General features: G+C 37.2%; 1 protein-coding gene across 1 annotated transcript in view; it reads left to right on the top strand.

Annotated features, from left to right (window-relative positions):
• Positions 1-14,802, top strand: part of LOC124799214 (laminin subunit alpha-1) — a 216,601-nt gene that overhangs the window by 87,493 nt on the left and 114,306 nt on the right. Inside the window, exons 18-19 of the mRNA XM_047262749.1 lie at positions 9,202-9,340; positions 10,698-10,929. Coding sequence (XP_047118705.1) covers positions 9,202-9,340; positions 10,698-10,929 — 371 coding nt within the window. The remainder of the gene's footprint in view (positions 1-9,201; positions 9,341-10,697; positions 10,930-14,802) is intronic.

Raw genomic sequence — 14,802 nt, 5'->3', positions numbered from 1 at the left:
GAAGTAAAACAAAACTGTTAAATAAAAATCACTGTCACACCAATTACACCAATCTCTTTAAAAAATTTACAGTCCTTGTGGTTTTTGCATTTATAGATTTTTATGTCTTTTGAACTGGCATCCAGCACATTAGTATGATTCAGTGTGAACTTGTTTCTAATTCAAGGTGATGAGATGTTGAACATTAATGGAGGCTAAGACAATGCAACAGAAAGCAATTATTTTATTTTTTACTGATTTATTTATCCTGGCAAAACAGGACCATTAGCTCCTCATTTACATTTTACCAGGCATTCTGTATATTTTACATTACGGTCTCACAACAGACAGGCCTTATAAAATGATTTATATGTGATAGGCGATGCAACATTCAGAAGTAAGTAAAACATAAAATAGTGGAAGGCAGAACAGTTACAGCAGAAATAAGCAGAATCTCTGTTAGTTCATGAAAAGTAGAACAAGTGGATTTACACCGAAGGCACTGGCAGCTGTGGTTATAAGGCAGAGACTGGGACTGGGAGGGAAAGGGAATGTGATCAAACCACAAATAATGGAGAGAGTGCATGGGGGGTGAGGGGAGGAAGTGGCATGACTTAATAGAGAAACAAAAATAGGAAGAAGCGTAACTGTAAGAAGACAGAGGCATTTGTTACTTTGTTTGACAGAGAGTGAGGTGGCCATTTGTTTTAGGGAAAAGTTTCGGCCATGACAAAAGGAAGTGCTCCTTTTTCTTAAATGCAAGAGGGCACTTAATTGTGTGCAGAGTAGAGGTTACCTTGTTACAGAGGTGTACATTGTGTACATTGGAAAGGGGGGGGGGGATAGGAGATGGGGAGCTATTTCTTTTCTCATGTAAGCAAATTTCAGGCCATTTCTGCTAGTACAAATTATGTAGCTATAACATTTTCATGCTGATTGCTCATTACCATGCAAGGTGGTGTTTAAATAAGAGGAAGCACATCAAGCCACAGAAACACCACAATAAATAAATATGTATAAAAACAAAGATGAGGTGACTTACCGAACAAAAGCGCTGGCAGGTCGATAGACACACAAACAAACACAAACATACACACAAAATTCAAGCTTTCGCAACAAACTGTTGCCTCATCAGGAAAGAGGGAAGGAGAGGGGAAGACGAAAGGAAGTGGGTTTTAAGGGAGAGGGTAAGGAGTCATTCCAATCCCGGGAGCGGAAAGACTTACCTTAGGGGGAAAAAAGGACAGGTATACACTCGCACATATCCATCCACACATACAGACACAAGCAGACATATTTAAAGACAAAGAGTTTGGGCAGAGATGTCAGTCGAGATAGAAGTGTTGGGGCAAAGAAGTTGTTGAAAGACAGGTGAGGTATGAGTGGCGGCAACTTGAAATTAGCGGAGATTGAGGCCTGGCGGATGACGAGAAGAGAGGATATACTGAAGGGCAAGTTCCCATCTCCGGAGTTCGGATAGGTTGGTGTTGGTGGGAAGTATCCAGATAACCCGGACGGTGTAACACTGTGCCAAGATGTGCTGGCTGTGCACCAAGGCATGTTTAGCCACAGGGTGATCCTCATTACCAACAAACACTGTCTGCCTGTGTCCATTCATGCGAATGGACAGTTTGTTGCTGGTCATTCCCACATAGAATGCATCACAGTGTAGGCAGGTCAGTTGGTAAATCACGTGGGTGCTTTCACACGTGGCTCTGCCTCTGATCGTGTACACCTTCCGGGTTACAGGACTGGAGTAGGTGGTGGTGGGAGGGTGCATGGGACAGGTTTTGCATCGGGGGCGGTTACAAGGATAGGAGCCAGAGGGTAGGGAAGGTGGTTTGGGGATTTCGTAGGGATGAACTAACAGGTTACGAAGGTTAGGTGGACGGCGGAAAGACACTCTTGGCGGAGTGGGGAGGATTTCATGAAGGATGGATCTCATTTCAGGGCAGGATTTGAGGAAGTCGTATCCCTGCTGGAGAGCCACATTCAGAGTCTGGTCCAGTCCTGGAAAGTATCCTGTCACAAGTGGGGCACTTTTGTGGTTCTTCTGTGGGGGATTCTGGGTTTGAGGGGACGAGGAAGTGGCTCTGGTTATTTGCTTTTGTACCAGGTCGGGAGGGTAGTTGCGGGATGTGAAAGCTGTTTTCAGGTTGTTAACAACTTCTTTGCCCCAACACTTCTATCTCGACTGACATCTCTGCCCAAACTCTTTGTCTTTAAATATGTCTGCTTGTGTCTGTATGTGTGGATGGATATGTGCGTGTGTGCGAGTGTATACCTGTCCTTTTTTCCCCCTAAGGTAAGTCTTTCCGCTCCCGGGATTGGAATGACTCCTTACCCTCTCCCTTAAAACCCACTTCCTTTCGTCTTCCCCTCTCCTTCCCTCTTTCCTGATGAGGCAACAGTTTGTTGCGAAAGCTTGAATTTTGTGTGTATGTTTGTGTTTGTTTGTGTGTCTATCGACCTGCCAGCGCTTTTGTTCGGTAAGTCACCTCATCTTTGTTTTTATATATAATTTTTCCCACGTGGAATGTTTCCTTCCATTATATTAACAATAAATAAATAAATAAATAAAAATGCAAAGTTTACCAATATATGGTGTCTCAATGTAAATGTGGTTGGCTACAAATGACACATGAATCGTAATATGATGGCTATGGTTGGAGGACTGTTCAATCTGCAAGACTACACAAGTTCAGCAGTCAACAGTTGTGGTGCTGTTGGTGTGTAAGCCCATCCACCACAGCAAGGTTGCACCACATCAGATGGGAACAATTGGTTTTTAATTGTCCTGAGGCCAAGATGGCATCAAAAGCAAAATCACATTAGTGTTTAATTGTCCTGAGTCCAAAAACAGCATAAAAAGCAAAATGACATCAATTTCTAATTGTCATGAAACTGGCACAAGACATGTTCAGTATGCTGTCCACCGTTTTCTGCCACAATTTGAAATTAGGAAACAGCATATTCCATAATAGATCAGTGTATCTTGGGGGTCACATTCTGAATGCATTGCACGTATGCCTTCAGTTAAGCTACATTCATAATTGGAGCACTGAACACATCTTTCAGATAACCCCACAACCGGAAGTCACACGGATTAAGATCATGTGATCTGGATGGCCAGGCTGCAGGGAAATGATGGCTAATAATTCTGAGTGGCAGCCACTGTACTGGCTATCCAGGATGTGGAGAACTGCTATTTTGCATAAAAAGGTTGGAATGATGTTGGTGCACAAAAGACTCTCATAGCATTTGCTAGTGATGGTACAGGTAACAGAACCTACAGGACTCATCTCCTTGAACAGATATGGCCATATGATAACCAATACCTTCAACCTGCACCACACAGTCACTTCTGCAGAATGAAGTGGTACGGGTTGATGTGCGTGTGGCTTTTCCATTGTCCATATCTGCAGTTCTGTATATTTACGTGTCCTTGGAGAGGGAAATGGTCTTTGTCTGCCCACAGAATGTTCCATGGCCATTCATTGTCCACATCTATGTGAGCAAAAAATTCCAGAACGAACATCTGCTGTGCTGACAGGTCAGAAGGAAGCAACTCCTGAACAAGGGTGATTTTGTATGGCTAGCAGTGCAGGATATCTTGTAGGATGGAAAGGAAAGAAAGGAATACTGAGACTGAATTTAGGTTCTTTGGTCTCAGTAATCCTTTCTTTACTCTCTTTAATTTTCTATATCTATTATTTTCTGACCTGTGTATTTTCTCTCGCTCCACATCTCTAACCACTCTTATTAACTCGTGCGCGATGTTATGTCTGTAATCTCTGTCTTGGATATTACCCTGTCTTCCAGCATCAAGCTCTCAGGTTTACAAATCTCATCTGGAGCAGTCTCTAACAACCAGTCTTTCTTTCTCATCCAGTCCGGTAAGTCTCCCCTAACCTGGGATTCTAGGTGACTTTTTCAAATCCTCCCTATTTCCTAAAATTCAGTTACAGTATATTTTCAAAAATTGATTAATTTTATTGATAATAATTTATCATGGCAGTTTCCCACAATCTAATAAACTAGCATTAACATTCTTATCTAAAAAACTAAAGGAAAGGTGGGTGAATCTCCATCTACCACCCTATCTACTTGCTCTGACATGTGACAAAAGTTCTTGTGCACATTTATAATAATTGCTTGTGCTGTAGTGTCCACATTTTCTCAGATAGATATAATTTTGTCAGAGGCTTCAATGTAACAGATGGAAAATGTGCAGGTCTTACATATGACAAAATTATTGTGCAGATTTATGATAATTGCCTAAAATGTAGTGTGCATATTTCATCAAATAAGTGTGGTTTTGTCAAAGGCTTCAGTGCAACAGATAATATGCAGCTTGGCTGTTTATATAAAACATGTTTTATTTATTTTTATTTTATTTATTTATTTATCTACAAATTCCATAAATCCTGTTATGCGTATGACACTAGGATGTGGAACGACTTGAGTAATATATGTTCACAGACCATGGTATCAATTAGTTTACAAGAGCAGAACTAGACATAAATTACATAAGACTTGCAAAAATAATAATGAACTAAAATAAAGTCATAAAATAATAATGAACTAAAATAAAGTCATAGGAATAATACATTATGCAAAGTTAATCACATTGCAAAAGCCTCTTTGTAAGTATATGGTTACAAATGGGAACAAAAAGAACATAAACAAACAACAGTAAATATAAATACATACAAAGACTACTTTTCTCTGTTTAAGTATTCATCAAGTGAGTAAAATGTTTTCTCGATTAAATATGTCTTTAGAATGTTTTTGAATGATGCACTGTTACTACGTAGACTACGTACATTCATGATGCCTGTGTGTACTGTATCCAAAATCTCTACTGTAAAATTCCAAGTACCATTGGCTACCTAGGTGATATTTTACTTCCTATTCCAATTAATGTTGGTATGCATCAAGTGTCCATGGCATCTCTCTTACTCATTCTGTTTATGGGCAAGGTGGTGCAGACATTCAGACATCCCACCCTCGGGCCATGTAATTTACTGATGATGTGTTTCTCACCAAATATACCCACCAAAGACCTCAAAAGCTAGACCCTGAGCAACAAAAAGGATTTGAAAATAAAGTATTTACATAATTGTTCAATCTTACATTGTATTAATAATTTAACTGGACAGATAAAAAATCTCCTTCCCAAGTGTTGGGGACTGCATCAGACAATCAGTTTTTCCTTCTCATCCCATGCAGTAAGCCTCCCGTGACATGCTGTTCTGGGTGACTGTCCCGAAATCTACCCTTTTTCCTAGACCTGTCCAGTCCTTTTTCCTCACCCCTGTCTTCCTTCCCCTTCAACCCTTCTGCCTGAAGGAGGAGCCACTGGCTTGCCAAGTACAACCGTCTTTTATGTGTGTGTTCTGCCGCCACTTGGTGAGTAGATTTTTTATCTATCCAGTTAAATTATTTTGTCTGTAATTGATTGTTTTCATTGTTACATTGTATTAAATGATACATACGAGGTGTGATCAAAAATTAACGGAAGTTTTTATTGTTCTTAAAGAATCTTTATTTATTCATCAACATCAACTTTGTCCCCTTCAAAGTACTCCCTTTCAGATATAACACACTCGTGCCAACAGTTCCTCCAATCTTAGAAACACTTCTGGAACACGTTTCCTGTTATCGTTTTCAGCTGCTTCACCGATTCTGTTTTTATCTCATAAATGGTGGCAAAATTATGTCCTTTCATGGTTCTCCTCGGCCTCTGGAATAGAAAGAAGGCACAGGTGCCATATCTGGTGAATATGGTGCCAGAGGCAACATAAAAGTTTTGTTTTTTGCCAAGAAATCATGAACAAGCATTATCATCATGCAATTTCAGTGAGTAGTCTCACCACAATTCTGTTCGCGTTCTTTGGGTTGCTTCATGCAAATGGTGCGTAACTTCCTTATCAACTGTACAACTATTTGGCAGGAGCTCATCATGCACATCTCATTGTAATTGAAAAAAGCAGTGAGAAGAAACTTCGCATGTGATCGAATTTGTTGAATTTTTTTCGATCTTGACTCTTCAGCCAGTTTCTATTGGGCTGATTGGGCTTTGGTTTCGATGACATGCTTGTACACCCATGTTTCATCATTAGAAGCTCTGGATCATTGTCAGCTTGATTCAGCAATTCCTTAGCAATGTCTGTGCGACGTTTTTGTTAGAAATTCAACCATTTCAGAAAGTTGCTGCTACACTTTTCATTTCAAAAACATCTAAAAAAGTTGCTCAGCCTGAGCCAAAGGATATGCTGACACCATCAGCAGCCTCTGACGGTGATTCAGAAATTTTCCAGAACCATTTTCTTTACATCTTCCACATTGCCATCAGTAATTGATGTGCTAGGGCATCCAGGACAGTCATCATCTTCAGTGTCTTCTTGATCCTCTTTGAGATGTTTATACCACTCGCAAACTTTTGTCTTATCCATAATAGATTCACCAGAAGCCACAATTAATATTACGATTGATGTGCCACACTTTATTCCATTTTTCTAGCTAAATTTAATGCAAATTCTGTGATTCATCTTTTTCAGAAGTAAAAATTTACTGAGCACTTGAAAACAAATAAAACCTTTTTGACTGTCAACAATAAACTAAATATTCAAATCAGCTGAAAATCCAAACATACATCAGCTACAAGTGTACCAACAAGATAAAAAAAATTGAAAATTGGATGTTTAAAGCCACTGAGATTAAAAAATTCCATTAAAAAATGATACACCATGAAGGAATTATCTGAATGGGATGAAATCAGTAGATGTGATGTACATATACAGGCAAACAAATACAACAGTTTCAGAAAAAAATTGATGGTATATCCAAGAGAAAAGAGCTTCACAAATTGAGGAAGCTAGTAATGCGTTGGTACAACTCCGACCCTTATGCAAGCAGTTATTCGGCTTGGCATTGTTTGAGTTGTTGGATGCCCTCCTGAGGGCTGTTGTGTCAGTTCTGTCTCAAAATCCCAAGGTAGTTGGAGGGCCCTGCCCGTAATGATTGAAATAAAAAATGGTCCTGTTGTCACCATTAGTCATTTAGAGATTAGAACTTTATTTTTAAAAACGTAGAATCTGTTGACAGACTGTTTCAGAATCCAGACTTTCTTTTGCTGAGAATATTAAGTCTATCTGGCTGTTCCAAAATTCTTGTATATTGGAGGTTTTCTAGTATCTTCGAAAAAACAGTCGGGAGAGAAACTGGCCTGTAATTTGTAACTTTGATGTTTTTACCTTTTTAGCAGAGGGGCTTCACAACAACATGTTTGAGTCTGTCAAGACACAGATCCTTGTTGTAATGATGTAATGAAAATGTGACTTAGTAAATAATATATAGAACCACAGCACTGTTTCAGCAAATTGTTACAGATATTATTTACTCCAGTAAAACTTTTATTCGTAGGAGAGATGATTGTTCATTCAATTTCAGGTACTGTGACAGGGTTTTTATCAATATTTCTGAGGATAGCATTTTCCATAAGACTCAAGGCTTCATTAACAGAGCTCTTGCAGGCTGTTTGTTCTAATACTGATAAGAAGTGTTTATTGAAAATATTGGTTGTTTTCAGGAGGGCATAAAAGATTTACTTCGTGTTTGATTTTGTAGCCTTCACAAGTTCTTTTCATCTTCTGTTTTCCTTCTAACAATATTCCAAACAATGTTCATCTTATTATTAGAGATACTCGTTTCTCATTCATAATGTAATGTTGGTGATTTTTGTATCAACTTCTTTACGATCTGTATACATTTTATAATGACCAATTTTTGTTGTGTCCTTAGACATTCTGACTCAAGTCTAAAATTTTCCCTTTATTTTGCACAACTGTTTAATTCCCTGTGTGATCCAGGGTTTGTTTCTAACAAACTTTTTTGAAAAAGTTTCTTCAAAGAAGGATGAGAATTCATTTATGAATATAAAACTTTTCTTAAGTGACCATTCATGGTTCTTAAGTATTTTGAAAAAAGTGTGTTTGCACCATCAGCTTTACAATTGTACATTTATTCTCTACCAGTTTCAGTAATCACAACCACCTTCGCAGAACAAAAAAAAGTATACATCAGTGGCAAGCAAATATGCTTTTTGTAGAAAATTTATGAGTATGTTAAATTTAGTGTTAACCTCATCCACTCTGTATACCGGGCTCCAGTCCACATTCTCTACTTTACATTTAAAGATTTCCAGTGAGTCTCTGGTCATTAATCTTATAGATTTCCAGGTGGGGATTGATTTCTTGAGAGGCGTTACATTATGCAGAGTGAGGAGTTGTCCATCATGGCTAGATATCCCATTCAAGACAGGGATGATAGTGAAGCTATGGCACATAGTTGCTTGTATAAATATATTGTCTATCAAAGTCTGACTTGCAGATATGATCCTAGTAGGATATTTGGCTACTAATATAAGATAATATGAATTCATCAGATGTTGAAGCTCTATTTTGTTGTTGCTTTCAGCTGAAAAGTTTACACCGAAATCCTCAAGTACAATAATTTCATTATTTTTAGAAAATAAAGCAGGAAACAATAATTCTATTTGAACCAGAAAGACCGTAAAGTTAGCTCCAGGTGCCCTGTAAATTGTTACTAACATTAGTGTTGCACAACCATCTGTTACTTCTACTGCACATGCTGCAAACTGTTGCTCTAAACTGTATTTCCTTACATCTAAAGATCTAAATATTTCATTATTTTTAATAAATGTAGCTACACCACCTCTTCTCTTGTTGTACCACAGTAGTAGTAGTAATGTTATAATGTAATAAGTCAATGCCATTCGTAGTATGGTGTTCTGAAAAGCATAATACTTTAGCATTGTTTATGTGATTTCTTTTTCTTATGTTTTCTGATAACTTATCTACTTTGCTGCTAAGTTCTTTATATTTTGGTGGATGTCTGTAGTTGCTCAGGGACTGTTGAATAAGTAGAGCATCCAATGGTATTCTTTTAATGTATTTTTTGATACTTTCACCATGAAGCAGAATCAGTGTATTTATGTTTTGTGGAATAAAGAGAAAACATACCCAGTTATTGTTGTAGAAGTCAAGTCAATACATCAATCCTGGCTGATGTTATCCATGCTTGCTGAAAAAATGTTCATCAATTAGTTTGTGGAATATGTTTTAAATAATTCTGGATACTTATTACAGAATAAACCAATTTGATCACCTGTGTTCTTATCATTGTCCATTCTTATAGAATGTTGAATGCCACACTGGAAGATGCAAGTTTCGCTCTTAGGGCAAGTAACGCGTACAGGGATATTGTTACTGCACTGAAAAGAGCAGAAGAAGCTGCAGTGAATGCAACAATTGCAGCAGATGCAGCTTATGGAAAGGTATGTTTTATCTGTTTCCCTTGGTTTTGAGACAGATGTAAATAATAATGTATTTAAAATTCCTCCCACGTTCTCTTTTAGTGTGTCAAATACTTTCCCTATTGTTTTTTGTTCACTGATCAGCCTGCACACTTGAGCTGTAACAACCATTGTAATGTCACACATAGTTTTCTATCTAGATTTTTACTTCAGCAAACACAAAAAGACAAAAAATGAGTTTATTTGAAGGTTCTTCTTCCTTTGCAAGAAAACCTGGTGCTTTGTCCTGTTTTTGTTCGCTCAGTTCACTCCAGAGCTTACAACTATATTCTAAATACGTTGTGTAGACTAAACACTGATGAGACAAAATGTAAACATGTGACATACATAGCAACATCAGTATGGGACCACTTCATGGCCCTGTTTCAGTACTTGTGGATGGATATCATGGGTATAATGGTTTCAACTACTTATTTTGCACATTTCGCACACACTGTTAGAAAATGGCACAGTGAACATCTTTTGGATGACATTATGTTAGGCATAATCATTGGAAAATTAGAGGCCAATCAACCAGTATGAGATATTATATTAATTGGCAAATGAGAGGGTAGTCACGACCAGTACAAGATGTCACCAGTGGTGTCATTTAAGAGCAGTGGACAAGATTTCAGGAGGAAAGAACTATTTGACAACAATGTATTCAAGGTCATCCATCTGCAGCACTCTAACAGCATGGTCATTATCTGTCTTAAATGCCACCTGACATTCTTTAATATACATGGTACCCATTTTTCATGTTACACAAAATTGCAGGATGTATTTTAGTGCACATGTTATTTCCATGCCTGATGTTGGTTTGTGTATCTCAGACACAGCCTAAATAATGGTCATACATCTGTAATGAACAAGACATTCCATCATATTTGTCACAAATTCATGAAATAATGGAAAGGCAACCATTATTGTTGTGAACTGGTGTGTGGTGCACAGAAACACATAACAGAAAATGGGTAACATTAACTTTCAAGCTCTTTCTCCTTTTCTAGTAAGAGCACACACAGTCACATACACATCCATACAGAAACTCAAACATACATGCTTGTGGTAACCACTACCATGACGTATACATTTGGGTGTCTGTGCAGTTGTGAGTGTGAATGTGTGTACTCTTACCAGAAAAGGAACAATTATATATTTTTGTACACACACACACACACACACACACACACACACTTCAGGCTGCTATAGGTAAGTGGCTGCCTTTCCCTTATTTTATGTATTTTTATTTTTGTTGCAAATCCCTTAGACTTATTAAGTAGATCAGTATCTTTCTATTTATAGTTACCATTTCTCATGTGTCATGCATTATTGAAAGGTTTATCCTGGAATACTTGAAGACTCACTTCTTGAACAATCAAACATTGCTAAGGCTGATTCAACTCGTTTAATCAGTCGAGCAAGTCAACAGCTAAAACGTGTTGGAGAACTGCAAAGAAAGTTTGATGATGAAAATAAAGCAGTTGATCTACTGAGGGAAACTGTAAGATCAGCAGCAGAGGAAGATAATGCCATTTCCCGGGAACTGCAAAAATTTAATACTGATAAAGGTGATTACTGTATTTCATTATTATTTCACACTTGAAATAATTTTTTTTCAACTGCAAAAATTTATGACTGATAAAGGCTACTATTTCATCTCATTATTTCAGTCTTGAAATAATAAATTTAATTCACAATGTTAAAGGCACTGTTTTTAAAGTAATAACACAGACAATTTTTGTTGCATAATTTAAGTGTTTTAGCAACTCTAATGTACTTACATGAACAATTTCTGTAAGAATTTCATTGGCTACCTTATTAAACTGGTACATCTACCTGAAATTATTTTTAATTGGCTCATCTTGTACAAGAAGAGGTCAGGAGGAAGATTTCTGTTGAAGGCAGCAGATACTGTTCTGAGCTACATAGTTTTTACAACTTGTTTTGGAAAAATTTAGATTGTCAGTGTCCACTCCAGTATCTTACTTGCATCTGAGATTAAACTGACCGACATTCAGATTCTGCTGTACATGATACATAACAAAGACTACTTTTCATGTGTAATATCAAAATTTCTCCTTGTTTGAGCATTGTGATTACGTTGAACAGAAATTAATGCTATCCTTCCTTTTTCAGATATGCAGTGGATGTTGCTTATTACTTCTACTGTTCATATATAACTTCATTTCTGTATACTAATTAATTATCTACTTATATTCTTCATGTGAAGTGATTTTTGTCTGTTACTTGCTGTCTGTATAAAAAATCAATATTTGTATCTTTCTCTCTCCATTTGCTTCTCAATGTTGTACTGAATGAGCTGGTACAGTCGACTTGTATTTGGGAGGAAAACGGCTCACATCCCCATACAGGCATCCTGATGCAGTGTTTCCCTGATTTACGTGAATCACTTTAGGCTAATGCTGTAATGGTTCCTTCTACAAGACCGACAATGATTTCCTTCTCTCTGCTTGTCCAACTGAGTTAGTGTCCCATAACTAACCATCTTTATATTGCTAGAGCTTTAAAATTGTTTCATTTCTCTTGAAGTCCCATTTGTAAATCCTCTTTATTCTGTGAGTGTGTGAGAGTTGCCTTTGCGTGTGTGTTTGTCATCGAATTTTGAGGAAGGCCTTACTGCCCAAAGCTATATTTGTGACAGTCTTTTTGTTGTGCCTATCTGCAACTTAGCATCTCTGCTATATGGTGAGTAGCAACTTTCCTTTGCACCATATTGTTACATTCCATGCTGAATTTTTCCATTATTTGATTTTTATCTGATGGTTTTTCTTCAATAATGATCCATTGCTGTTTCCCTTTGTTAGTCTTTTTTCTTTTGTAACAATTATTCTTTTGTGTTTGATGTTGTTATTCATTTGTTCCCTTAATCCTTTGATTGTGCACATCTACTAACAGTAGTTCTCTGTAGTAGGCTTCTGTTAGTAGTAGCTTACTACACCTACTTGCCCAGTGTTTTTCAATGTTATACGCACAGCTGCACAAAAACAAAACATTTTCATATTTCCGTTAACAATATTTGAAACTCTTGTGCTAAGGCCTCGTCACATTCACATCATCTGTCATTGTAAAGTGGTAGCATTTAGTGTATAAATTTTTGTTTTTCTATATAGATATATATGGTATTTCTATGTAAATATTTATTGTGTGTTCTTGTTTTTCTGACATGTTCTTTATACTGGAGATTTCCTCACTACGGGCTGTTGAAATGAAAAGTTGTTCTAATGTAATGTAATTCAATCAAAGGCCTCATTTCTACATCCTTTTACGCACACATCACACTTACCAAAAAGATCTAAGTATGGCACAATGGTGAAAATGATATGAAGGTACTGTTTCTCATTGAAAATGTCTCATTTTGTACAATACATAATTTAATGCATTCGGGAGGACGACGGTTCAATCCCGCGTCCGGCCATCCTGATTTAGGTTTTCCGTGATTTCCCTAAATCACTCCAGGCAAATGCCGGGATGGTTCCTCTGAAAGGGCATGGCCGACTTCCTTCCCAATCCTTCCCTAATCCGATGAGACCGATGACCACGCTGTCTGGTCTCCTTCCCCAAACCAACCAACCATAATTTAATGAAAATTGACACCAATACAAATTACATTCAAATTGCAGTAGTTCATGATCTGTTAAGAAAAGGAGGAGAATGATGAATCGCTGAACGTTGTTCCTGATAAAACAAATAATTTTTGCTAATGAACATAAATAGGCAAAATAGTGTATGAAACTTGCGGAAATTACAAATCTACAACTAATGAGCCTGCTTCATAATGTCTCAGAAAGCAGTAATTCCTCGTAGAATAGAATATTTAATTCTGTCTGCAGTAATGGAGAGGAAAGTGAACATCTGGTCTTTGTCAGTAAAACATACATAGAGATGCTCCATAGCCTGCAAGTCTGATGATTTGTAGAGCATCTAATGTTTTGAAACTCATTGAATTGCACTGCCTAACAAAACTATTAGGGTACATTGAACAATGATTGCTTATAAGACAGTTTCCTTGTTACAAAATATCGTGTTTACTGATCATGCACTTTTATTTCTTCCCTTGACTACATAGTCTGAAATTACATGATTAACTACTCAGTTAAAAGTTTTGCAGATAATTCCGGTGACATATCAGTATTCATACATGGAATCAAAGGAATTGTTATGAAGTGCAAGTATCCAGTCGTTTTAATGCTAGTTCTGTTTTGCCAGCTACTATACTATAAGTTAGATGGTCATTTCAGGTTCTCGGATCAACATTCACCAGTCATTATACAGAGAGCAAAATCAGATCACATACAAAGTATAAATACTTCAGCTATCAAAATTTTAACAGTAAATTTCCGAAGCATTTGTTAGAAAGTACCTGAATTACAGTGCCCTCTAGGAAAGTTGTCATGATCACATGATTCTCAGAACCAAGAGCTGTCTGAAACTTGGAGTAAAAAGCCCTAAAATATTTAGGGGACATGGAACGTTTATCAAAAAGACAGATTAGACCCATAGGAGGAGGAGTGTTTATTGCAGTCGGCGAAAATGTTGTCTCTTGAAGTGATTGGTGTGTGCATAAAAAATCTAGATGAAATCAATTTAATCACTGAATCTTTTTACTGGCAACCAATTCTGTAATGATAGCTTTAGAATTATTCGAAGAAAATCTATGCTCAGAAGCATGGAAATACCCAGATTATGCAGTATTAATTGAAGGAAACTTTAACCTACCGAGTATAGAATGTGATGTCCATGGATTCAGTGCAAGTGGTGCAGAAAGGCAGTATTGTGAAGTCCTTTTGAACATGTTTTCCGAAAGCTGTCTTGAGGAGCCACCTTGACAGCGTACATCCAATGGAAATATTTTAGATCTTGTAGCTTCAAACAGGCCTGACCTAATTGTCAGAGTCAGTATAGAGACAGGAATTAACAATCATGATGTCATTACTGTGATTACAATTACTAAAGTTAAGAAATTTATCAAGAAGGCTATGAGATTATTTTTGGTAGAAAGAGCAGATAAGTCACTGTTAGCTTCCCACTTACTAAATGAATGGGTATTATTAAGTTTCAGTATGATGGGTGTAGAGTAATTATGGACAAAGTTTAAACAGAGTTCTGTTCTGAAAAAGTAGATTAAGGACTGAAAATACCCATTGTGCTTTAATAACAAAATTTGGAAGAAGAAGCAGAGAGTGTTGCGCTCGCAGTTCAAAAAAGAATGTGCAAATGAGAAGATAGGCAGAAGTTGGTAGAAATTCATGCATCTGTAAAAAGATCAATATGCAAAGCATTCAATAACTACCACGGTCATACCTTGCAGAGAACCTGAAAAAATTGTGGTCTTATGTAAAATTGCTAAGCGGGTAAAACTCTTCTCTCCAGCCACTCATTAACCAGTCTGTTTTGGCAATAGAAGACAAAGAATAGCTGAG

Source organism: Schistocerca piceifrons, chromosome 5 (genome assembly GCF_021461385.2).
Source record: "Schistocerca piceifrons isolate TAMUIC-IGC-003096 chromosome 5, iqSchPice1.1, whole genome shotgun sequence".
In the NCBI taxonomy this organism is placed as follows: domain Eukaryota; kingdom Metazoa; phylum Arthropoda; class Insecta; order Orthoptera; family Acrididae; genus Schistocerca; species Schistocerca piceifrons.
The sequence above is the reverse complement of the archived record's forward strand: the minus strand, read 5'-3'. Positions and strand labels throughout refer to the sequence as shown.